This window comes from Cyclopterus lumpus, chromosome 19 (assembly GCF_009769545.1).
Source record: "Cyclopterus lumpus isolate fCycLum1 chromosome 19, fCycLum1.pri, whole genome shotgun sequence".
In the NCBI taxonomy this organism is placed as follows: Eukaryota; Metazoa; Chordata; class Actinopteri; order Perciformes; family Cyclopteridae; genus Cyclopterus; species Cyclopterus lumpus.
Window position 1 is genome coordinate 8,915,592 of NC_046984.1, and position 16,354 is coordinate 8,931,945.

Consider the following 16,354-nt stretch of genomic DNA (forward strand, 5'->3'; position numbering starts at 1 on the left):
CAAAGGCTTTTATAGTTTGTGACTCATGGAAAAGACCCTCATGAACAATTTGAGCAGAAATGTGTTTTGATTTATTGTCTGTTCAGTCTTTTGTTTTTGATGAATAGTAAGAAGAAGTCAGAGCTTTCAAGCTGTAAATGTAAGTGGGAAAACAGTCTGATAAAAGGATAATGTGTTTGTGTTTAAAACAAACATGTTCACTGACATGTGGACTTGTTTACAGCACTTTAGTTGATTCCAGAAATCCACTTTCTGATTTGATTATCATTGGTTCCTGTTTGCTCTCCATTTCTCATCCTTGGACTCCCTTCTTCCAGCAGACTGAATATATATCACTGGTATCTTGTGTTTATGAGTCCTCTCCCTGTTTCAGTCTCCACCCCCCCAACCTCAGATGCCAACACTTAACAGTCCCCCAGCCCACCCACCCACTTTGGCTCTGTGGTGGTAAATGTATTGCTGATCCCAGTAGGGACACGGTAAAGGCTCCAAGATGTGGTGACATCCAACATAAGCAGCTGTCAATCACGTTCTTCTAACAGGAATCATCTCGATGGCTCTCTGCTCGCCTGGAACCAAAGGTATGACTGCTAAATGATCTGTCCATGTCTTCAGTCTTAGTCTGGAGTGCACCACCACCGCAGGGTGAAAATGTGATAATGATGTCGCCAGATAGTCACCGGAGAGACTTTGCTTGCTAAAGTCTCCACAGTGACACGGTCAGAAATGTGAGAAGAGATGAGCAAAGAAAAAGAAGAAACCTGTCCTCCCATGGGAAATCTGTTCAATTCCAACCCCCGCTCTGTAGATATGAAAGCGCTAATTAGATATAGGCTTTTCAATTCTGACTGCAGACATGATAAGGCTAAATCATTCCCCAGCAACACTTGGTTTAAAAAAATAAAAAAGACAAGATACAGAGTTCCTTAAAGTAGAGGAAAAGTTGTTATCAAGTAAAACTGGAGTATAATTTGAGGTTACAACAATGTGATAAAGTGAAGCATGTATTGTGCAAATGAAGAAGAGAGTTTCATTGCTACGAGCTGCGTGGAGTTAAATGCATATTGGCGTTGTTTCAAGGCCGAGGTAAGCATTGCTGTACTTTTTAGAGGAAGGTCGATTATGTTCAATCCTAATAAACGGGATCAAACTGAGATGTAGCATACACGGGAAGTCTTGGACGTACATGAAATCTAAAGAAAGATTCTCGGAGCGACTGGATGTGCCCCCCGCCCCCCCCCCCCCCCCCCCCCCCCCCCCCCCGCAAGGTGATCACATTTCTCTCCTCATGTCTCGGGGGTAAGTAAATAAAACATGCCGAGTATAGAAAGGTATGGGGTGTGGTCAAGCCAGAGTGTATGTAGTTTAAAGTCCATCGTATGGAGATCAGCCTTGAGAATATGAATCTGTACTCTGTCGTTTGATGTACGGCCTGTTCCACTGCTGCTTGGTGAAAGGTTCCTCTATCCTTGTAAAAGTCATACTTGAAATTCTGCAGCTGCTCACCTTGTTATTTATTTACAGTGTATCTTTCTTTTTTTGTATATATGTTATCATCAGTTCTGAAATAGCATTTGTGGGCCCTGGCAGCGGCGATGTATTATCAGGAGGAGCATTTCAGACGCTGTCTGGAGTCTTCTAACAGCAGGGAAACCCTTTGTGTGTGTCGGTGCAATGTGTTACTTGGTCGTCAGGGCACGCAGAACAAATACCTCGGTGAGCTCGGGACTGTGTGTCCTTCCGCCAAAGTCAACATTTCCAGCCCTGCTTCTTCTCATTTGCCAGCAGGAGCTCTTGGGGTTGGGGTCGGGGTGGTGGTGTGGGGGGGTCCCTGTCCCTGTCCCTGTCCCTCACATCCCCCCTGACTCTGCTTTGTCAGTCGGTAGGCACACAAACCAATGGAGTTGATGGTTTTTAGAATGTTAAAAGGGGGGCTATGTCGCATCGGCTCTCTGTGGGAAACACGATCCAGGTCCACGACGGCGTGTCTCAATTAGATTACCTGCTTAAACCAAGATTGAATGAAAATAAAAATGAAAATGTGATACTTTTATGTGATACTTAAGGCCACAACATGACGTCCCAGATCCCAGCGCTCCCACAGCCGGACACCCCGAGGACTGACAGCGTCTTTTCCGTCCTGTCTGGGTTTTACTCTCTGGACTCTGGTGTCCCCGGGCTCTCCAAGGTCATTCTCAACAAGCTCAACATGAAGGACTACGGAGAATACAGGTAAAACACTACCTTAGCTGTGTTTGATTTTCACCAGACTTTGATTAGTTCATATGGCATTGTCTGTAAGTGATAAGTTGCCCTTCTTCCATATGTTACTTCATTATCCATTAAATGTGTTGTTCTTGACAAGTAATGTGTCTGATTTCTAGAGCTGCCGTTGAGGGAAAGGCCACAGGAATATCTTTCCGCAACTACAGGGAGATGTTCAAGAAGATGGAGGAGACCTTCGAGTTTTGCACCTGCTGCAACAAACTCCCAGCGCATCTTACCGAGGGTCAGACCCTGAAGCGCTGCGTGAAGTAAGCGCTCTATACTGGCATGAACACAGAATAACGCGTTAACCTGTGAGGCCACTGAAACCGACACTGTTCTCAGATCAGCTCGAACCGTCCAATTGCTGCCACGTGTGAAGCATTACCAGTTACCGTTGCGTCAGTGACAAATATAGATGGGTCCCCTCATTGGGTTTCATATGCAGCCTGTTAAGAGCAGTGGTTCATAATGTCGCAGCATCACGGAGGAGCATATTGACAATAAGGAGTGGAGTACAGCGCGCTTTCTCCTGGCTCTATCGCTCTCTTTCTATCGCTCTCCCACTGATTCACACACTCTCGCTCACACTGTCTCGCATGTGTCTTCCTTGGAATGCTCAGCTGCCACTGCTTTTCTCAGAAAAGTTAACAGTAGCAGCTCAAGACCTTTGACATCAAAGAATTGTCAACAATAGTCCCAGAAGTGCCTGCTTGTGACTTTTCCATCACCTTCTTTTCATTCTGATTCACATTTATAGTCGGACTCCTTCTGCTAGACCTTTCAAGGGCACGTGTTTTCTCCCCTTGTTTTGTCTCACTTTGTCTGCTTGCTTCGGAGGATTAGTACACACAAAGTGTGCCGGGACAGAACGCGGAGGCTGATGAATTATGTTATGTAAATGTGTGTGCCTCGAAGGCTGTAAATGATTGCAAGGTAAAGTGATATAGTGTCCCAAAGCACCAACTGGCGCCGGCTGTCGGACCTCTGATCCAACAAATGACCTCGCCACTTAAAGTTTGTGACGACACAAAAGCCCACATCCACACAAAGAGGTCGTATAAAGAATAATGAATTCAAACATCTACCTAGGTGGCTGTTTTTGGACAGCTGCCTCCTAAAACGGGACCGAATTCACCTTGAGTGTTATGAGTTCTAATATAAGCATGGATTGTAGATAAATGATAAGATGATATTTATGTCTTACAAACAAGACTTTTTATCCCTGAAAGGGGTCATCCCTATGTTCCCAGGGTCGTTTGTTATTGATATAAAATAAGATTGTAAGAGAATGGTAAGGGCTGTTGAAGGCAGGTAATGAATGAAGGGAGATGAATATTTAAAATACAGTTTGGAAAGTTAATTTTTTTCTTATCTGCGGATTTGAGTGCATAGTTCCCAATGAGTATAACTGTAGGCTAGAAGCTGTAGGTGGGTGATTTCAACTTTTCACATACAGAAACATATAAAAGATATATTACTGAACACACAAACCCCCTTGAAAGGTCTTGTTTGATGATATTAAGCTGAGTGAACATATGACCCTGGGAACATAGAAACACTCTCCAATAAAGTGCTTCATAAAGGATGTTATTATGGTCCTCAGCTGATTAGGAAATTGTTCCACAACGACACAATCCATCACTAATGCAGACTTCTCTCATATGATTTCACTCACTTTCAGGTTATAATTGAACAGTTTCTCCAGATTCCATCTATCAAGGGACATTTTCCCTCTCAGCTCATCCTCCAACCAAACCATCTCCGGCCATCGAAGCAGCTCTGTGAAGCTGTGCTTTGAGCGAATGCTAATGCTAATGACAATGCTAGATGTTCGATGTTGAGCAGGAGTAATGTTGTTGACCGTGTTCAACATCTTAGTTCATCATATTAGCGTGCTAATATTAGCGTGATTATCCAAGTCATCAGAATCTATTATTTAGGGACCTTGAATATTTGCAGCATGAAGCCGGCCACTGAGTTTCTACAGGAGCCCAGAACGGACAAACCAAACACTGGCTCTAGATTTGCGTTTTCATGTTGGCCCCCGTAGTTCTCCTACGAGCTTACTGGAGTCCGCCAAATCCCACACGATGAACCTTTTAAAGTTGTGAACGTTTTTGTGTAACTTGTTTAACTTTTATGTCTTTCCATTTAATATCCCTGCATTGCTTTCTACGGCCATTCTTCTCTCACAGGTGCTTGAATGTGTACTACTGCACCAAAGACTGTCAGAAAAAGGACTGGCCTCAGCATAAAAAGGTCTGCAGGATGCTACGCCTGGTGGCAATAGACAGACTAGTGGAGTGGCTGATGTTCACTGGTGAGAAATTAAAAGGCGGTGCTGTGGAAACTGTTTCAGTTCACAAAACACACACAAAAAAACAAACATTCATCATTAACTAACATTAAAGATGAGCTGCAGAAATGAAATGCCTGAGAGACAAACACTGACAGAAAGTCACAGTGCTACATTGGTGCGTTTTTTTAATCTTAATATAAGCCTTTGAAACTTAAACACCTTATAAACTTCCAGACAGAATCAACACTAATCTGTGTCCTCAGCTCTGTGTCACACAAATCCATCATACATGTTCGCCCACCCCCCCCATACAGGAGACCTCCCCCTACCCACGGGGAAGTGGTCCAAGCCCGCTGCCGAGGTGAAGAATTGGGACAACTGGCTTCACATGCAGGGGGACCTCGCACCACGTCTGGACGCCATCTTGTCTGGTGCCAACATGGAAACCCTTTGGAAGAACGCCAGCAGGCCGAGGCCGGATGCCTCTGACCTGCAACAGTCTTTATGGCGGATTCAGAGCGAGTTCCTCTCCCGAGTTCTCACAGTTGGTATGGCCGTGCGACACTTTGACCTTGACCCGTATGCTAAACCGCTCACTATTCACATAGCAGGGGCTTCTCACAATGAGACCATGGCAGCCAGACTGACGGACTACGACGAGCTGAACAACATGTTCCCTGAGCACCAGGGCATAGAGATAGTCATGGTGGGACCAGAGGTGGTGGACGGCCCCATCACGAGGCCTCCTCTCAGGGCGTTTGGCCCCAGGCAGAGAGTCTACATCAGCGCCCACAAGGGCCTCTACCACCAGTTCTGGGAAGACGTGGTGGAGAAAGAGGAAGCAGCCCAGCCAGACCTGGTGGTTGGATTTCATCCAGGTGAGAACATCCAACATCATGTCAAGCATGAACAAACAACAAGTTAGAGATGTGACCGTACAACCACGACACTCTTGAGACCGGTTGAAAGGAGACGTTCACCTCAAAACGCTTTTAAATCCGAAAACATAATGATCACTGCGGCTATAAATAGAAACTGCTCAGCGAAAGTGGTCAGTGTTCTTTGAGAACCGGTGACTTGTCTCCCTTTATGCTCATTTGACAATTATCTCTTTCAGAGAACAGAGCGAGCAGGAGACGTGTAACTCACTGGCTCTGGCCTATTCATTAGCGCCGGGCTTTTATTGGGGATTTGGATGATTAATTGTAGCAGCTGGGAAAGAGTTTGACTTCTGATTGCTGGACTCAGCATAATGTCGGTAAGCTGCCTTTTTTAAAGCCCACCCACCCACCTCCCTCAGATTCACTCTGACGCACATTGCAAGCTCCAGTCACTGATCTCGAACGGTTTCACAATTTTCCGGATAATTTTTTTTAATGATGGATATCGTTAATCATTTTTGGATTTCGACACCAAAGGCAACTGACACTTTTTTTTCTCTCCATTTCATAACAAACAGCCTAAAAACTGAGAGACATGTCCCGTCCACTCTCACAAACAACCACCTCATTAAAGTGTCACTTTAACCCTACACCTCTTAAGCTCTTCCACCGAATCTGCTCAATGACCCTTTAACCTGCAAAGCAGCAGTAAAGCCCCGACCCAGCCTCCCCCAGAACCCATGCCCCAGTTATCACCGCAGGCTCCACTGGAGCTAAATATAAAGGAATTAGTCATCCTGCGAGTGCCCGGCAAAGCACTGCGTTATGACACTGTCTAAGTGATAGGGGAGCAGGCAGCGTGACGGAAGGAATAAAAAGGAAGGTGTGTGTGTGTGTGTGTGTGTGAAAGTCACAATGAGAATGAGAGAGGAAAAGGCTGCTAGAAAGCAGTGGGGGAAAAAACCACGGACATTGGCCGTAAGAGAATAAGAGACGGAGAGTGATGTCAACTGCTCTCATAAAGAAGATGGATGCTGGCTAAGTAATGCCATTCATATAAAGATGGACCATTGCAAACAGGCGTCTCCTGATCAGGCTGCTTGTTCTCTGCGAAATAAACTGGATTTTCACACTTCTATATTTTTTAAGTCGATTAAGTCTATAAGCATGAACGGCCATCCACCATGTGGAAAGGCAATTATTGCCTTTCCATTAACAGTCGGACTGCAGCGTCTCGTTGTCACCTTATCTCCTGAAGGTCTAAACACTTACTCCCTGTTAAATGTTTTATAATGATGGGAAGTGTAAACTCTGGGATGTTCGTATCGTGACATGCATTCTTTAAGTCCAAATCCTCTCTTTCTGCAATTTGAGTTCCCCCAGAAAGAGGTTGCAGGCGGTGGATACGTGCGTGTGTGTGTGCGTGTGTGTGTGTGTGCGCGTCATGCTCTGGGCCCCCCAACATACCAGAATACACACCAGTAATGTACTGAACAGCTGATGCTTTAATAAATTCATCACATGCGCAGCCTTTTCTTGATGCTGATTGAAATTGAATCCGTGATTACGTTGTTCTCTTGGACAAACTAATAATGTGAGACGTTATTGATCAGCGAAGGGGAATTCTGCGGCCAGGTTTGGCTCACTAGAGGACACTAAAGCCAGTATTTGCTGCCATGGTGGCTTGAACCTCAGTCACTTGTTGAAGGTCGAGCTATTCACCACGCTACCCTGCAGCTCTGGAAAAAGAAAAACTGAATCTGTCAGTTAATATGCTGAAGGAATAAGAAACCCAATCCAGCATAAATATAGCAGGACTGCTGGGCGTCCTACCGCTCCAGCCCGTGTGCTGGAAAGTTAAGTTCCATTTATGTTGCAAGAGCGGCTAATTCTAAATTAATTCTATATGAAACATTTTTCCAATTAGCTTCTTTCTGTGGTTCATGGAATCCACGCATGTTCAACACACTTTCCTCTGTCAGAGCATAACGTTTTGGTTACTTCAATATTTGTTGTTTCTTTAAGTGGGTGATTTCAGTTGGGGGGGAAAAAAGGTGATGTCACATACTTTAGAGCACCGAACAGGATATAGCAATATTTGAATAAATTAAAAACATTTATTAATAATGGTGCCGCTATATGACCAACATAAGTAAATGAGACCATCAGCAAGAAAATATATTATATCTATATAGTTATTCTAAATGGTTACCCCAATGGTTGAATAACCCAATGGTTGAATAACCCAATGTTGAATAACCCAATGGTTGAATACCCCAATGTTGAATAACCCAATGGTTGAATACCCCAATGTTGAATACCCCAATGTTTGAATAACCCAATGGTTGAATACCCCAAGCTTGAATAACCAATGGTTGAATACCCCAATGGTTGAATAACCCAAAGTTTGAATACCCCAATTTTGAATACCCCAATGGTTGAATAACCCAATGGTTGAATACCCCAATGGTTGAATAACCCAATGGTTGAATACCCCAATGTTGAATACCCCAATGTTTGAATAACCCAATGGTTGAATACCCCAAGCTTGAATAACCAATGGTTGAATACTCCAATGGTTGAATAACCCAAAGTTTGAATACCCCAATTTTGAATACCCCAATGGTTGAATAACCCAATGGTTGAATACCCCAATGGTTGAATAACCCAAAGTTTGAATACCCCAATTTTGAATACCCCAATGGTTGAATAACCCAATGGTTGAATACCCCAATGGTTGAATAACCCAATGGTGAATACCCCAATGGTTGAATAACCCAATGGTGAATACCCCAATGGTGAATACCCCAATGGTTGAATAGCCCAATGGTTGAATAACCCAATGGTGAATACCCCAATGGTTGAATAGCCCAATGATTGAATACGCCAATGTTGAATAACCCAATGGTGAATACCCCAATGGTTGAATAGCCCAATGGTTGAATAGCCCAATGGTTGATTAGCCCAATGGTTGAATACCCCAATGGTTGAACAACCCAATGAATGAATAACCCAATGGTTTAATACCCCAATGTTGAATACCATAATGATTGAATACCCCAATGGTTGAATAACCCAATGGTTAGTGTTTTCACAGCTCAATCGTCATCACTTTGATCTTGTCTAATTGAGGACCAGTGTGTCTCACGCATGTGTTTTTAACTTAGGGTTCCACGCTAACCAGGGTCTGGTAGAAGGTTGGCTGCCCACCCTTCTGCTTCTCCGAGACTATAACATCCCTTCCTTCTTCACTATGTACAGGTTAGTAACATTACTGTAACTCTGAAACATGCATGTGTTTCACATTTTATAGTTGTGAATTATAACAACCCTTTGAGCAATAGTAAATGTCTAATGTTCACATTGCATGGCATCTGCTCTATGCTCTACTACTGTTGTTGCTCACCCACATATTATGTGTGGTGTCTCTAGTCCTCACATACCTGACATCATCAGTGCAGTCCTCAGTGTCAATGCAGTTATCTTCCACAGCCCGATCACACCACTCCTTCCACACTTCACACTCCCTGCTTTTGGTGGCAGAACATACTGTTTGTACAAAGGCCAAGTTAAAGAAAAGATGGATTTATTTTCCTTCAAGCATTCTCAGCAAACACCCCCTGTAGACTCTAATTTGATGATGTAGCAAAGTATTGACTGAGTCGAATCTCCCCTCAGTCTCTCATGGACAATACAACTCACTTGGTTAATTGATTCCTTAGCTGTGTCTTTGTCTCCACAGCGAGGCAGAGCTCAAGTCCTCACTCCAGATCCTGTCGGAGTTGGAGATGCACATCAGGGACAGTGGGAGCAATCCGTTCACCGCTCAGAAACCAGAGCAGGTCCAGTCTTGCCCAAACAAAACCCCAGTCTTCTGCAATTCTCACTACATCCGTTTCCAGGGATTGCTGCTTCAAGAAGAATTAGAGGACGATTAAGAGGCCATCATGTGGAAAACCAAAGCCTGTGTGGGATGCCACAAGTCCTCCTCTTTTTAAAGATGTGGTTTCCAAAGTAGGGTTTGTGGACTTCACAGGGTCATTGGGGGGGCTTCCTGTAGCCTTCTACAGATGGACATTGCTCTGATGTGCTGCTACCTGCAGATATACAGTATATTTATATGAATATGAGGCAGAGAGCATGAAAGCGAGACAAAGACACCATTACTGCATTAGCTCACTTAACACACTGAAATAATAAATGAATGAAACGGATAACAGAAATGACTCAAAGCTCTTTATGAAGTGTGATGGCACCTGAGGGCATCAGCGGAGGTTCAAAGGTCTACTCTATTGGCTCCCAGAGGTGGCATGGGAGTTGGATATAAAGGGGCCTGGGTGTACATGTAATGAGACCAAAATGAGTTCATATTTTTACGGTTCTCTGTAATTGTATCTGTGGCTGGTGATATTTCCAAATCTCGCAATAAATCCGATCCAATCATATGCATACTAATGTAACACATTATCTAAAACTCAAAGTTGTACATGGTAAAAACAGAAACAATAAAAGCGATAACAATATGAAGGCAGAGAGATGACATTATAACGTACATAACCAGCATCACAGGTTAAAGGCAGATTTAAATAGGTGAGTTTTAAGTGCAGTTTTTAAAGTGGTGAGAAACTGCTATCTGTAACAATGACAAATGAATTGCTCTGGAGTTTAATCGTGTGAAAACAACTAATAATGCTGGAGCATCACGCTGATACAACGTGTTAAACATATCATTACACGTGTGTGTGTGTGTGTGTGTGTGTGTGTTCCTTGGTTCGCTCCTTCAGGAGGAAATGTCTTGCAGTCTGTATTTACAGTGCGACTCTGCCCTCTAGTGGAGGACAATATATAGGTATCGTTGTGGTTGTAATGGGGGGCTCGGGGCTTTTAAATGTGCATATGGGCTGTGACCTGGTAAGTGGGAATTATAATGAATGAAATTAACGCCGTGTTCTGGTGTTTTCTTGCAAAACACATCTTTTTCGACTATACCTTGAATAGGGAAGGTAGAGCCGTAGTAGCACTCTAGTAGCACTTAAATGTCCCTTACCGATAGCACTTTGTTGTTTAGCACTTTAGTAGCACTTAAATGGCACGTACGGATAGTACTCTGTAGTTTAACGTTATTGAAGAAATTGTACTTGCTTGATTCTTGTTGTTCTGAGTTTGGACTCATGGTTTAATGCACTTATTGTAAGTCGCTTTGGATAAAGGCGTCAGCTAAATGACATGTAATGTAATGTAATGTAATATGTATGTATTGCAAGAAAACACCAGAACAGATACGAGCGCGCTGTTTTTGTCATGACTGAAGCCAGGAAGAGTCTGGAGTTGACAGAACTTTCTAGAAGGGAAAGCACAGGTGCTCCACCAGAGCCCCCCACAGGCCGATCACGTGACACACCAGAGGAGACGCAGAAGAAGAAAAAGTGAACAGCGCGTGAGTGGCCGACTCATTCACACATGACGGACTCCGAGAGGTAAGTAGTTAATACATATATATATATATATATATATATATATATATATATATATATATATATATGTATATGTATGTATATGTATATGTATGTATATATATATATGTATATGTATATGTATGTATATATATATGTATATGTATGTATATATATATGTATATGTATATGTATGTATATATATATATATATATGTATGTATATATATATATATATATATATATATATATATATATATATATATATATATATATATATATATATATATATATATTCCACCACCGTAGCGCACCATAAAAGTCAAAGTTCAGGAACCGCCTGATATCGTTAATATCTAGTTTCATACTATTTGTTTTATGTTGGGAGTTGTCTCTTTGGAGCTTCGGGCAACTATTCTGCAATGTATTTTTTGTGTCTGTAAATTCGTTATGAATCCCTGCGTGCTGTCGCTCCACTGCTCGTAACGCGTAGAGACCCACTGTGTGTGCGTGCGTGCGTGCGTGTGTGTCCGTGTGTGTCCGTGTGTGCGCGCCTGTGCTGCGCCCCTCTGCCCACACTGAAGCAAATGTTCCAGTCCGAGAATAGTTAGCCTGTAGGTTTCACTGGTTACGTCATTGTCTAAAATTGGAAACGTTATGTTATAGCTTGTGGTGTTTAAACTTGTTTCTTAAACTTGTTGTTTGAATTCAATTCAATTCAATTCAGTTTATTTTGTATAGCCCAATATCACAAATTACAAATTTGCCTCAGAGGGCTTTACAATCTGTACACATACGACATCCCTGTCCCAGGACCTCACATCGGATCAGGAAAAACTCCCCAAAAATAACCTTTGACAGGGAAAAAACCTGAAGAAACCTTCAGGAGAGCAACAGAGGAGGATCCTTCTCCCCGGATGGACAGAAGCAATAGATGTCATGTGTACACATTACTAATGAATCACTGGTCATTAATTATATTGTATTTATGTTCTTTTTTTTAAAAAATGTGTCTCACCAGAGCTGGTCTGGAGACCAAGGTGAAGGCCATGACCTTCCACTCTCAAAAAGAGATGTTTGAGAAGATGGAGGAATCTTTTCAAAGCTGTGCCTGTTGCGAGAAGCGTCCAAATCAACTTTCAAAGTGCCAGAGCCTGAAGCGTTGTACCAGGTAAAAAACAACCAAACAAGATCTCGGCCAGCAGGCTTATGCAGCAATGATATTCCTTCATCAACATGAGTCATGTTACAATCCCAGATCTGTCCCTTTGCTTACGTTTTTGCACAGATGTCTAAATGTTTACTACTGCGGTAAAGACTGTCAGAAGGCGGATTGGCCCAAACACAAGAAGTTCTGCCCACAGCTGCGTCTGGCTGCCATCGACAGAGTCGTGGAATGGCTTTTATTCAAAGGTAACACAGAAATCAAAGACTTCTTCCAACAAGGAATACATATGTAATAAAGCATAGTTAAGATAACTCACAAGCTGTTTCTCCTTCTATTTAACTACTAAACTAATTTTATATATGTTTTTTTCACATCATCAGGATACCTTCCATTCCCTACAGAGAAGTGGTCAAAGCCCCAGTCAGAAGTTAAAGGCTGGGATGACTGGCTCGCAATGCAGGGAGATCTAACCGCTCGCCTCAACCCCATTTTGAAAGGAGCAAACATGAAAGACTTGTGGACCGACGCTGGCAGGTCTCCGCCTGCCGATGAGGACCTGAAGTGGTCAATGTGGAGGGTTTGCAGCGAGTTCTTCTCCAGGCCGCTGACCATAGCATGGGCGATGAGACTGTTGGGCCTCGACCCGTATTCCAAACCTCTCACCATTCACCTGGTGGGGGCTGGCCACAGTGAGACTCTGGCCGCCCGTCTGACAGACTACGATGAGCTGAACAACATGTTCCCCGGGCACCAGGGTATCGGGATAGTCATGGTGGGACCAGAGGTGGTGGACGGCCCCATCATGAGGCCTCCTCTCAGTGGGGCTAGCCCCAAGCACAGAGTCTACATCAGCGCCCACAAGGGCCTCTATCACCAGTTCTGGGAAGACGTGGTGGAGAAAGAGGAAGCAGCCCAGCCAGACCTGGTGGTTGGATTTCATCCAGGTGAGAACATCTGTTCCATCACAAAATATACCAAACTCACTTTTACACTCAGTGGCAGTAAACAGCTAAATATCTAGCCACTGAGAAGCAATTTCTTGTTTATACGGAACTCTTTTTCATTTGTTTTCCTTCACATCTTGTTCTGTCAAGGATTTGATGCCAGTCAGGGCCTGGACCAGGGCTGGCTTCCAACACTTCTGCTCCTCCGGGATTACCAGATTCCTTCCCTTTTCACTGCTCTCAGGTGAGTGTGACCGAATAGCAGCCACGCACACCATGAATATACCTCACAGAAATATACGGTGGTAACTCATTACAGTCACTCAAGCACTGTGCTTATAAAATACTATTTTAATATATTTATACTTTACGGGAATATTTCCATTTAAAGTCTTTCTACTTCTACAAACATTAATTAATTCACAACCGTTGAAAAACAAAATGCATTCCAGTAATCTAATTATAAATGCTTTGGGCAAGAGAGCTGTGGATTAGGAGTTCACAGAATGTATGCAATTGCATCACATCATTACTGTGGATAGTATACAAATTGGCACATTGAAGCATTTTATTAGCATATTACTGCACCATACTGTATATGTTACACAAGTACTGTAAGTGCAAGGCCACTCCTTATCCTCGGCCTGCTCCCTTGTCATCCTTGTGAATTCCTCCACGGTGTGTGTGTCACGTGTCATGGCGGCTGATGTTTCTTGTCCTCCACCCGCAGTGAGACAGAGATGACCTACTCCCTGCAGATCCTGTTGGAGTTGGAGATGGACATGAAGGGAAGCGGAGCCAGTCCCTTCGCCTCGCTGAAACCAGAAGTGGTGGGCTCGAGTCCCAACAAGCCTGCGGTCTACTGCAACTCCCACTACTTCTGTTTTCATGGTATACTGGAGACTGTGGAATTTGAGGAGGTCTGAGTGAGCCAAGAGCTGCAGTGCACACTCTGTTGTCTTTGTTTGTATATGCCTATTTTTACTTAATTTTTACTTTAAGCATATTCTTGTACATTAGTAGCATTTTACGTTGGTAACAGCTATAAGTGTTTACTGTGACATTTGCATTCACTATCTCAGTTTCATGGCATGCCAGAGAGGTGAGATTTGGATAAACTGTAGAGAGGAAATGCACATGTTTAAATACGGGTGAGACTGCTTTGTCCACAGCTTGGACATCATTTCAAAATGCATTATACGCCTCTATTTCTCAAAAATAAATAATTCACTATTATCTGTCAACAACTTCTGAGAATTAAGTATGCATTAATACTAAAAAAATGACATCGCCAAAACAAACAAAAGCAATGCCACCTTCTGAATGCAGGATTAATGTTATATGTTTAATGTGATTTTAAACTGCTATTTCACATGAGTTTGGGGAATATATATATATATATATAAATAATATATATATATATATATATATATATATATATATATATATATATATATTTAAAAAAATAAAATAATATATATATAAATGGCTACTGTTCAATGAATATGTTTCTTGTCACTGAAGTAATTAAACAGAAACTAATCAGTATTTTCATCTTCATCTCTACATACATCTCATATTAATTTCTAGCGAGATCTGAAGGATAAAACCAGGTCCACGGTGTAATGGACAATATTGACAATTGCTCCATTGTTAACAGTATTCATGTTCACGAACGAACACTTGTCACAGGTGTAAGGCTTGTAACCAATGGCAGCCAGCAGGTACAGCAGCACTGCCACAATGTTAAACACAAGCTCCATGACTCTCAGCTTGAACGAGAGCAGACACTGCAGTAGCTTGAGCAGATGGAGCACGATGATGACCACGGTGACCAGGAGGCAAGCGGCGAACACGCTAATGCTGCATATCATCCCGAGAGGGAGAAAGGACCATTCCCCATTTACAAAGTGGTCAGTGGCAGCAGTGAGAATAATACACGCGGTAAAGGCCTCTGTTGTGCGGAGTCCTCCTCGCAGGCTGCACAGGTAGCCGCTCAGAGACCTCTTTATTTGCATTACACCGTCAATCAGGAAAACACCGGTGGCCCCCAGGGACAGGATGAAACACATGATGTTGACGACGCAGGAGAGGCAGACAAAAACAGACGCAAAAATGAGTGTCGCCGAGGCGATCATCACAGCACACAGGGCGGTCAGCCTGGACGCCAGGTCTGCCCAGTTGGGGAGGAAGAAAGACAGCAGGAAGTGCAACATTTTGGCCTCCACCATGCTCAGGACCAGGGGCACAGTGATGCAGAAAACCCAGAAAAAACCCATGGACTCACCATCCAGCCTCTAGAGACAACGATAACCAAACATAAAGCACTGAAGATTATTTCCAGGAGGCGCAAAAGGCCTTGGCAGCCCTTGAATGTGCCACACATGATGTTCAAATGGAGGAACCCCCGGATTTTGAAGAACTAAAGTTGGGATCCATTGTCATAGACACACAACAGGCAGGCATCGTTTGCATAATGACTTTTAATCAAATTTCCAGATTCATAAATTTCTCAGTGTACCAATGTGTGTTGTGTGTCTTGAAGGTCTGAGGTGGAAAGAGACTGTTATTGCACTCTTGCAGATCTTGTATGCGTGTGTCCAGTATCTTGTGTTAAAACCCCTCTCGATGCCGCATCGATAGTTGTTTTTAACAATTCATGTCAATATTTTCCGTGTAATTAGTAATTGATCCAGCAGGCAAAAAAGTACATTTACATTTTCTCTGTTATGTGTTCAAATGAACATCTGTCATATCTGTTACCTTTATCGTCCAAGGATCATATAGGCTGGAAATTAATTTAAATGTTAGATTTTTCCTTGGATCAAGATCAACATGTTTTTCTTGAAATTCAACTGCAAACTGACATTTGTCAGTCTCTCTTTCACATACAAATAAGTACACGTTTCTTCTGCAATTTTGAGCTTTTTCATCTATCGGAAAAGATGAGGTCACCAATAACTCATTATCAGAGCGTCACTTTATTTACAACTGCAGCCCTCGTCTGTCTCAGGAAACAGGTGTGTTCATTCATGTGTAAACTCATTTCAAACAGATGAAATGCAACACATTTTACACCTTTAAATATTAATGTGCAGTACCATACTCTAGGCTGCACGGTGGTGTAGTGGCTAGCACTGTCACCTCACAGCAAGAGGGCCGCGGGTTCGATTCCCGGTCGGAGCGGTCCTTCTGTGTGGAGTTTGCATGTTCTCCCCGTGGCAGCGTGGGTTCTCTCCGGGCTCTCCGGCTTCCTCCCACAGTCCGAAGACATGCTGCAGGTTAATTGATCTCTAAATTGCCCATAGGTGTGAATGTGAGAGTGAATGGTTGTATGTCCCT

At 43.1% G+C, this 16,354-nt stretch overlaps 2 protein-coding genes across 2 annotated transcripts; both read left to right on the top strand.

Moving 5' to 3' along the window:
- The first annotated feature begins 485 nt into the window (after nt 1-485).
- LOC117749087 (putative protein MSS51 homolog, mitochondrial) lies at nt 486-9,386 on the top strand. The gene is made up of 7 exons (XM_034559301.1): nt 486-581; nt 2,067-2,232; nt 2,385-2,534; nt 4,464-4,588; nt 4,882-5,445; nt 8,616-8,709; nt 9,191-9,386. Exons 1-7 carry the CDS (start codon nt 554-556, stop codon nt 9,384-9,386), a joined length of 1,323 nt encoding a protein of 440 aa, XP_034415192.1. The 5' UTR covers nt 486-553.
- Nucleotides 9,387-10,287: 901 nt separating this feature from the next.
- On the top strand, nt 10,288-14,391 carry LOC117748658 (putative protein MSS51 homolog, mitochondrial). Its single transcript, XM_034558628.1, has 7 exons — nt 10,288-10,359; nt 10,760-10,925; nt 11,922-12,071; nt 12,189-12,313; nt 12,449-13,012; nt 13,163-13,256; nt 13,743-14,391. The coding sequence occupies exons 2-7, from the start codon at nt 10,909-10,911 to the stop codon at nt 13,936-13,938; spliced, it is 1,146 nt and encodes a 381-aa protein (XP_034414519.1). The 5' UTR covers nt 10,288-10,359; nt 10,760-10,908; the 3' UTR covers nt 13,939-14,391.
- Nucleotides 14,392-16,354: the final 1,963 nt, after the last annotated feature.

Bases quoted from the DNA above. Each gene is read 5' to 3' on its own strand.
- LOC117749087 (XM_034559301.1), top strand. From the start codon at position 554: ATGGCTCTCTGCTCGCCTGGAACCAAAG. The intron at 2,233-2,384 runs GTAAAACACTAC...TCTGATTTCTAG, and splicing joins AAGGACTACGGAGAATACAG to AGCTGCCGTTGAGGGAAAGG. The intron at 5,446-8,615 runs GTGAGAACATCC...TTTTTAACTTAG, and splicing joins GGTGGTTGGATTTCATCCAG to GGTTCCACGCTAACCAGGGT.
- LOC117748658 (XM_034558628.1), top strand. The intron at 12,314-12,448 runs GTAACACAGAAA...TCACATCATCAG, and splicing joins GGAATGGCTTTTATTCAAAG to GATACCTTCCATTCCCTACA. The intron at 13,257-13,742 runs GTGAGTGTGACC...CTCCACCCGCAG, and splicing joins TCCCTTTTCACTGCTCTCAG to TGAGACAGAGATGACCTACT.